We start from the raw sequence: 9,376 nt of genomic DNA, 5'->3' as shown, positions 1-9,376 counted from the left end.
ACCTAGGCTGGACTATTGTAATTCTTTATTATCCGGGTGTCCAAATCACTCTCTAAAATGTTTTCAGTTGATCCAACATGTTGCTGCCAGAGTTCTGATGGGAATTAGGAGGAGAGATCATATTTCTCCAGTTTTATCTTCTCTCCATTAGCTCCCTGTCCACTTCAGAAGAGATTTTAAAATCTTACATCTAACATACAAAGCTCTCAAAAACCAAGCTCCATTTAATATTAAAGATCTTATTGTTCCATATTTTCCAGACATAGCCATTTGTTCTTAGACTGTAGGTTTACTTGTGGTTCCTAGAGTTTTTAAAAGTAGAACAGGAGGCAGAGCTTTCAATTATCAGGCTCCTCTCTGGTGGAACCAACGTCCAGTTCTGTCTGTTTCTGTCTGCTTTAAGACTGGCTTGGGTTTCCTGAGCTATCCCTTAGTTATGCTGCTATAGACGTAGACTTCTGGAGGACAATTATTGTATTTGTAATTATTTCTATCACTAACATGTGTTTTTCTTTGTCTTTCTTTCTACAGAAACTGCACCTAGACCAGCCAGTCTTTGTTTGCTCGTGTCTCTGTCCTGTCCTCTCAAACCCCAGCTCATACATTTTGTTATACATTTAGCCTCATAATGCAGTTGCTCCACTGATCAGGCACCTATGCCTGTGAGAAGTATTTGAAGTAAGTAAAGCGGCCACTGAGTATTTTATCTAGGGGACTCAATGATTTGAGCCTAGCAGGCCTTTCAGTGAGCTTTTTTTAAAACACAGATAACAACACTGGCAAGTGGCTTGAGACAAGTGGTCAAAACAGTCCACGAAACAGAAATCCTTGCCAGGCTCTAGAGCAACTCGAGACAATGTTGTTTTCTTTGTTGGTCTTTTTCTCTTCTGTCCTCGTTAGAAAGATTTTACTAACTCGCATTTCATGACACAAATGTTTACTGTGTGACAAGAGTTGCCCATAATCTGCCAATTGGTATGCACTTCTGTTCTGGTTTTTATAATAATGTGTCTAACCATTAGAGAATGAGTCCTTAACTTTCAGAGGACTAATCTGTGAAGAATGCTTTATCTCCATGCACTATCAGCGGCTCCATTTATAAAGGAAGGGGGATGTCTCTTGGTTTTAAAAGGCATCCTCAGTACAAGAGTGGCTTGAGTGTGCCAAGTGACTCATGTAAAGTGGACACCCTTCTCTATGAAAGACCGATGGCTCTCTTGCACCAATTCACCACTCTCAAGGCAGCTGGAGGGGCTGGCAAATGTTCCAGAAAGGAAGAAGCTTACTACAGATTTTTGAAGAGGATCACTGCTTTGAAAAATGAACTTTTGAAAGAACAACAAATGTGACAAGGAAAAAAACAAAAAGGGGAAAGGTTTTATGGATCAGGCTGACTTGTAGGGCACAGATCATTCTACAAGGTGTTGCAACTCTAAAGCGTCGGAGTTCGGAAGGAGTCGTGAAGTGTTTCAAAGCGAGCTGTTCCTTTTCAGGCAGCTCTTCCCTCTTCAAGGCAGCCGGCAGCCACAGGTCACCATGACGGAGTGGACTCTGCTCAAACGTCTCCTCGACGCCGTCCACCATCACTCCACCATGATCGGACGCCTGTGGCTCACCGTCATGGTCATATTTCGGCTGCTTATTGTTGCTGTGGCGACTGAGGATGTGTACACCGATGAGCAAGAGATGTTTGTGTGCAACACACTGCAGCCAGGATGCTCCACAGTTTGCTATGACGCATTCGCGCCGATCTCACAGCCTCGCTTTTGGGTTTTCCACATCATAAGTGTCTCCACGCCGTCGCTTTGTTTCATCATTTACACATGGCACAACCTGTCCAAGCAGCCTCACACCACCCAGAAGTTGGGGAAAGGAGCAGAGAATATCCACAAGCAGGAAGGTCCTGACGCAAGGCAAAACAGCAAACACGAACCATACGATCTGAGCTGTGACTCAGACAGCTGCTCTATCCGCTCTCATAAACATCTAGGTCACAGCTTAGCAGATGTGATGGAGGGTATCACTGCCCAGAGCTTCCAGAGAGGAGAACCCCAAAACACAGTGTCCTTGAATCAAGCTCAGGTTTGCACCTTCAGGGAGGAGAGTGCTGTGGTGTCTGGTGGAGTTCTGTCCAAATGTTACGTTTTCCATGTGTGTTTGCGTGCTGTCTTGGAGGTTGGCTTTGTTCTGGCCCAGTGGAAGCTGTTCGGCTTCAAGGTGCCTGTCCATTTTCTTTGTACCTCGTCCCCTTGCAGCCAGCCAGTGGACTGCTATGTGTCCCGGCCCACAGAGAAGACTATCTTCCTGCTCTTCATGTTCTGTGTAGGGGTTTTCTGTATCTTGCTGAACCTGCTTGAACTAAACCATCTGGGCTGGAAGAAGATTCGTCAAGCAGTGAAGCTAAGGCAGAAGGCAGCTTGGAGAAGTCATCCAGGTATGCAAAGAAGGTATAAACCTTTCCCATCCGACAGCCCCTCCCTTATGTCTTCTTTTGGCTTTAGGGAAGTGACCAGCACCACCTCCTTGCCAAGTCTGGACCTGATGGTGGGTCAGCAGCCCCGTTGGACCTGTGCACCAAACTCTGATGGTGTGAAGGAGTTTGTGGATGTTGGAAAGACTAGACTAGGAAAACCGAAGAAACATAACTCACATAAAAGAGAGAGGCAGCTTTTAAAAAGTGAGAAGGAGATCGGAGGATCCAAACAGAGGAGTGCTGAGGTCTGGATCTAAACTGAAGAGGAAAAAAAACGTGTCACTATCGTTGTTGTGTGCAAAGTTAACCAAAAAAAAATCTGCTACTATGGTACAGTGACTCGCTTTCCAGATATGTTCAATAAAATGTATTTATTAACTGTGACATCTCTTCTTATGTGCATTCTTTACTGTTACAAAACAATAAAACATGAACAGCATAATTTTAAATGCTTGCGTAATTTTTCCTTCAGTAATTATCATGACAAAAAATGTAACCTTTCAGGCTTTTGTTCATTTGTAGCTCTCATTTGGGATATGTTCACTAACTTCAAGGAAGCCTTGGACGTATGTGAGCTACTCTGGGCTGTCTATACTGCTCCTTTTAGGTCTATCAGCAAACCTTTGATAATGTGTGCATCAAGGAGCTGTGAGGATCACGAAAATCCTCTTTATCCTTCTTTAGGGAGTCAGTTAATTGTTTTAAGATGTGTTTGGGATCATTTTATCTTCATCTTATACTGTGATATGTCTAATAAGATTTGCAGGTGTTTTCTGCCTGCAAAGAAAATGTTTCCTGTGTCATTGTCTGCAACACAAGCCCAAAGCATGTTCTAAGCCCTCTAATGATTTATTTTAAAGTTTGACCTGATTTTTGCACTACAAATTGCATTTGTTTTCATCCATGTGACAAAAAAGTTATGTTCACTTCATTAATTAGCAAATTTGTTTTTATTGATGCAGAACATTTTTTTATAGTTTAATTAGCTTTTCTATAAGCAATTTATGGTCTTTCAAACAACAATATGATTGTAAGGGTTTTAACTTCTTTTTTTCAATGACTGAAACATAGTTAATTCTTTCTTCCTAAAACCTCCTGCTTCAAGAGCATCCATTGCTTTTATTTCCAGAATCCAGGACAATTGCTTAGAGGTCACGGCTGAGATTACTGGGACAAGTGCTGGTGAAAACATGGTTAATCCAAAAAAAGGGTAAACCCCCCCCCAAAACAACTGGACTTCTATTCTGTAGCTGATGAAAAGTGAAACGTCTTCAGCTACAGAATAGAAGTCCAGTTGTTTTTGTTTTACTGGGACAAGGAATACACGTAGTTGCCTAATCATTTCAAACACTGATTATGAACAGACCACATCTCTGAGAAGCTCAACTCATGCCTGAGTCAAAGTCCGTTTTTGAGCGCTCAAATCTCTTAGGGTTTCTAAAATTTTACTTGCGTTTTTGATGTCCAGTCTAAAAAGTTTAAAGACATAGATATACCCATGGTGCTTCAACTGCTGAAATGAATGCTTCTTCAAACTATTGTTTGAAGAAGCATTCATTTCCTGTAAAGGAACACCTGTAAAAGAAAACTTGAAAAGAAAAAGAAAAAAGGTTGCCTTTCTGCACCATCAGAGGGCAGTGCAGGCCTGCAGAGGGGAGGAGACCTGAACCAGTGTATGTGTTGTTTCTGGCAGCAGGTGGCAGACTAACAGCTGTTGTTGAGGATGTTGTGGTGTTTCCATTGTGGTAAATTTGAGGAATCAGTGCAAGTAGGTTTTCGCTGATGTGCAAAGATTCAAAAGAGTATTACAATGTTAGGATAATGGTTGTAAGATCATTTAAGATTGTAATCTTTAAAATGTAGCTCCCGTATTAAATGTCACAGAATAGAAAATGAAAAAAAGTACACAGAAACACCCGTCATCATTTAAAAAGAAATGGAAATTGGGAAACTGTAGCCAAAATGGTTCATGACAGGACATGTTAGGGCACAAGAAAATTACATTATAAACATGCTTTAAACAAGCAAACAAAACAGTTCACTGTAAAATTAAAACTTTCACTTCAGTCAACCTCCTGCTTGTCTCCTTTATTCTTTTAGTCCTGCTCTTCCGCACACATTTTATGTAGTATTTAGGAGAACAAGTCATCTGCTGTCCATCTGGCTACTGTGCTGGGCAGTGATACCCCCACTCATTCCTCGGCTCCCCTAAACACCTGTGGACAATTCATTCTTTCTCCCTTCTCGCTGCCTTACATCCCCATTCCAGGGCCGAGATGTAGGATCCGGTGTCAGTGCCCCAGAAAGACCCCACTCTCTGAAACATGAAAGGAGGGCGGCGTGGGGGTGGGTTGGGTGTTAGAAATTCTCACAGATGCATGCAAGTACGCGCTGCTTCCCAGGTGCTGCACACTGTCGCAAAAATAAAAATAAAAATGTGACACCCTTAAGATTGCAATGACTAAAACTCCACATGCTCATCACTTTGCTAATAAAAAGAGATAATTTAAGGTTTTGTATACCAAAGTAATGCTGGAAAAACTGAAATTTTTACCTTTCTTTTTACATATTTGGACAAAAAAACCCATTTGAAACACATTTGGAAGTATTTGTTATGAAGAACATCACAACAACTGTCTATTTCACATATGAAAGCCTGATCAACACATCGCAATTCAACGCACCAGGTGACCCTTTATCTTTAAACATGTGTTCATGGTTCTGCATCCGCTCTAGCTTTTGTGACTTAAATTTTGTCATTTCCAGAGTCCGCCATGCTTCAAGTGTACACAGTGCAGGTTTTTCTGACCGCTCTGCCTTTGTGTACTTCCACTTAAAAAGGAGGTGCCAAGAACAACAGACAAAGAAGCTTCGCTGCTGTACATACTTAGATAATTTACCATAAAGGAATTTGAGACAAGAGTGGTAAGAAATGGATCAAAGTTCTTTTCTTTCTTTTTGTCTTTTAAATACACAGTTGGTAAACCAGTACATTATCACCATCTATATACTTTATTCCTGCTACCTATGCTTTATGCATTTTTCAGAGAGTTTATGGCTGAAAACGTGAGGGAACGTTACCATTTACTTCCCAAATGCGATAGTTTAATCATACCTCTTCCTTCAAATATCAAGGACTGGAAACACGACATGATGAAATGCTAAATACTAGCAAATGTATCCACTTCATGCACTTCATTATTTCAAAAGGTGAGGCAGTGAAATAAAACGAAGTCAAATGAAATCACTCTGAGCTGACTCACTCAAAGCAGGGAACTTTGAGTTTTCAGTTTCAGAACGGATGGTTTCAGTGTGTCCAATCAACTCTGAGTATCTTCACCCTGAGTTAAGCTCATTCACAAGTGCAAAAAATAAAGACATCAATGGAGCTGTGATACCCCGATCACCATGGCAACCACAGGGAAAACAAAAGGTTTAATACCTAGTATGCTAAGTATGCAATAAGCAGTGCAGTTGGAATGGAAGTGTACTTGATAATATCATAGTTCAGCTAAACTCTTTAGTATGGAGCTTTAATTCATGTAGACTGTTTTTCTCTCTCCAATAAATAGATGTTTTCCACATTTATATGTCAAGTCAAATAATTATAGAAGTTAAATCATCCACATTCCAATGAAAAAGGTTATTAGCCGCTGCTCCTCTGCACCAAAAGGAGTCTGATCAGGATGCCTCCTGGAGCCTCCCTCTGGTGGCTTTCTGGGCTTGTCTCACTGGGAGGATCCCCTGAGCAGACCCAGATCTCACTAGAGGAAATATATAGTATATCCTGTTGGTCTTCAGAACACCTTGGGATCCTCTAGGAGGAGAATAATATGAAAAGCAGTACATTTTCTTCTGCATCTCTGAAGTTCTCAGTAGAGGTACATTGCACTTTGAACCTCTTTATAAAAATATATATAATTTGTCATTTATAGTTTTTGCAAATATGCTGCTCATTTGAGGATTCCACCATTTACTTTAGGACTCTCATGAGAAAAAAGAACAAAACAGAAGATTTCCATGTAGAATGCCAGATGCAAAGTAATTGGTTTGCAGAATATAAGTTGATATTACAAAAATTTATTTTTTCTGCCATATAAGTCTGGCAGAATTGGACAAATTTATGGTAACTTTTTAAAATGGTATAGGCATCTTATACATATCAACCTCAGTTTAATGAATGTGGGATGGTTAAAAGGAAGATCAAGATCGTTTTTATGATAGTTAAGTTAGGATTTTATGGTATTTTCCCTCCACTACCTTCTGTGTCATACACACACCATGTTTATTTCAACACTAATTCATCAACTGGTTCCAGAAAATGTCATTTTATGTTGCTTTTTCACATTTTTCTCAACAGCTGCTTTTCTTTGCCGTGCCATAAAAATAGGCCTGAAATATTAGCGGTAATCCAAATACAGATGCATCTCTGTGGAGGAAGTGAGTGGTCGATCTGTAAAGATGGACCACGGTTCCGCAGTTTCTCTGCTGAACTTTGTCGCCTACATACAGCACACAGGAGTGACTGAACTCGCACATTACGCTCTCTCTGAGTGGTACTAGATTTCTACATGGTGCCAAATAAAAATGATGGGGGCCACTTGTCAGCGCATTTTTTTTAAGGTCCCTAAGTGATAAAGAGCAACTTTGCAGTCTCACTAATGTACAGTAAATGTGATGGTAGGTTGAATTGTTGAGTTATGCAAGGCTTTCAGCCCTTTATAATAGTGTGATGCCCAGGACTGTTGCGTAACAGACTTATCCTCCTCGCTTTTTTAATGTAGGCCCAGAGATACTTTCACTGTCCCTGATCCATTTATATCCATGTCCTTTAACCTCACCTAGAAGTAGTACAATGATTAATTCACCTCTTCAGTAACTGTGAGAGGGTTTTTTCTTTTCTTTTTTTAGGGGTAGTGTAGAATATTCCATTATTCACCAATGAAAACTTTAACCCTTCCTGACAACACTATTTTTGTAATTCCATGTTTTTGTGCAACAAATGAAATTCTATTTATCCCATTTTTTATTTAATTCAAGTTTGCACAGTGATGCAGCTGGTAACTACTACAGCCTCACAGCAAGAGGGTAGCAGGCTTTAATCTTAGTAGCGGCCTTTCTTTGTGAAGTTTGCACATTCTCCTTGTACATGCATGGGGTTTCTCTGGTTTCCTTCCACAGTCCAAAAACATGTTAGGTTAATGGGTGGTTCTAAATTGCCCTTGGGGGGTGAATGTTTGCCTGTTTTGTCTTGTGTGTCTCTGTGTGGCCTGGTGATCTGTTCAGGGTGTACACCACCTCTCACCCACTGACGTTTTTTTTTTCCTTCATAAATAAAATAAGGGTGTGCTCTGTTGCTCCATGATGTCTGTGTGTGGTTTATGAGCTGATTTTGTGTCTTTTTCTGTGTATTTTGCTTGTTTTGCCTGGTGGCGTGGCGTGGAAAGGGTTAATTCAAGGTTGACTTAATTTAAGTAATTCTTCACGTCACTGTTTTGTTCTGTCATTAAGGTTTCATGTTAAGAAAAAAAGTGAATCACTTTATATTTTACTCTTTAGGACATAATTTTTTTTTTCATATGTAATTAGGAAAAGCAAAGATTATCATGGTTTTGGGGTTTCTGTGATGTATTGTAATGTTGCCTCTGGGTCTTGATTTTCATTGTTTTTTCTGTTAACAATTTAGTCAGGTGTTTGTATTTTCATGTCCCCAGTCATTGTTACCTAGTTTCCTCTGTATACTGTCCCATACAACACTTATTGTTCAGCTGCTCATTAACCCACCTGTTCTCACTCCCCAATGATCCAACCCAGTCTAAATAAGCTCCATGTTTTTTTTTCTTTATCACTGTCAGATCCTCATGTCTTTTTGTAAGATCTGCATTTTATTTTTTGCCCAGTGTTTGTTAGTCTTTTGTTTTTTGTTTTTTTGTCCACCTGCCTGCTTTTTTTATTTTTAAATTAAAACCTTTGCCTAATACCTGCCTGCTGACTGCTTTCCTTCTTACCTGCACATTCAGGACCACCTCATCACAACCTTCACACCTGTAGCCTATTAAATCATGTCTGAACAGTTTTAGAACCTAAAAGTTAGACCTGACCTTGTGTGTTGTTCTGCTAATTTTGCTCCTTCTGGTTTTTGCAGATTAGGAAGAGCATTTTAGGTTTTGTGTTTGCGTCTTTGACAGACACACAAAGTTGTGAAGAAAAATAAACCAAATTTCTAAAAAATCAGGCTGCAACAATCAGTTGGTATTAGGATCCTACACCTATCAGTCATAAGTTAGTGGGAGGATTACTCATGAAAACCACCTTAGCATTTATTATTACACTGTGGCCTCATCATGTCAAAGCCTTAATAATGAAAAACAGCTTAAAAACATAAATATCTGGTTGTGACGATTTCATTTCTTGTCACTAATCAGTACTGTTCTGTAAGCAGACACGTCTGCAAACCCGTCAGAGAATTTTAAGACCAGAAACCCTCCAAAAACGCTCTGTCTTCTTCCACAGCAGGGGGTGTTTCCAATGATAAACAGCTTTACTCATCATATTTTATATTTAATGCTTTTTTTATGCAGTGAAACAGCAGAAAACTAGAAACACATAATTACATCCACGGTGGTAAGACTTTATTAATCAAGAAGATTAAAGCAGGATGGTATTTTTGGTGTTGTGTTTTTAAAGCGTGCAAGAGACAGAACTAAATGCTAAATGCTCCACAGCGTCGGCCGTCCTGATCAGCTGCTTTAATGGTGAGTTTGAAACTTACTGATCTGTAATGTATAGTTGTAATGATCTGAGTTATTACTCTTTTTATGCAGCAAATATTTCAAACTAAATAAAGTGCCCCAGCTGCTAGTGTCTTAGATATGAATGAACCAGAAGAAACAACTCACCTCT

At 39.8% G+C, this 9,376-nt stretch overlaps 1 protein-coding gene across 1 annotated transcript; it reads left to right on the top strand.

The window, feature by feature from the left end:
* The first annotated feature begins 1,536 nt into the window (after positions 1–1,536).
* gjd6 (gap junction protein delta 6) lies at positions 1,537–2,730 on the top strand. The gene is made up of 2 exons (XM_025006684.1): positions 1,537–1,862; positions 1,923–2,730. The coding sequence occupies exons 1-2, from the start codon at positions 1,537–1,539 to the stop codon at positions 2,728–2,730; spliced, it is 1,134 nt and encodes a 377-aa protein (XP_024862452.1).
* The last annotated feature ends 6,646 nt before the right edge of the window (positions 2,731–9,376 follow it).

The sequence above is a fragment of the Kryptolebias marmoratus genome, linkage group LG15 (genome assembly GCF_001649575.2).
Source record: "Kryptolebias marmoratus isolate JLee-2015 linkage group LG15, ASM164957v2, whole genome shotgun sequence".
NCBI classification, from domain to species: domain Eukaryota; kingdom Metazoa; phylum Chordata; class Actinopteri; order Cyprinodontiformes; family Rivulidae; genus Kryptolebias; species Kryptolebias marmoratus.
Note: the sequence above shows the minus strand (reverse complement) of the source record. Positions and strands in the feature narration are given on the sequence as shown.

Bases quoted from the DNA above. Each gene is read 5' to 3' on its own strand.
- gjd6 (XM_025006684.1), top strand. From the start codon at position 1,537: ATGACGGAGTGGACTCTGCTCAAACGTCTCCTCGACGCCGTCCACCAT. The intron at 1,863-1,922 runs GTTGGGGAAAGG...AAGGCAAAACAG, and splicing joins CAGCCTCACACCACCCAGAA to CAAACACGAACCATACGATC.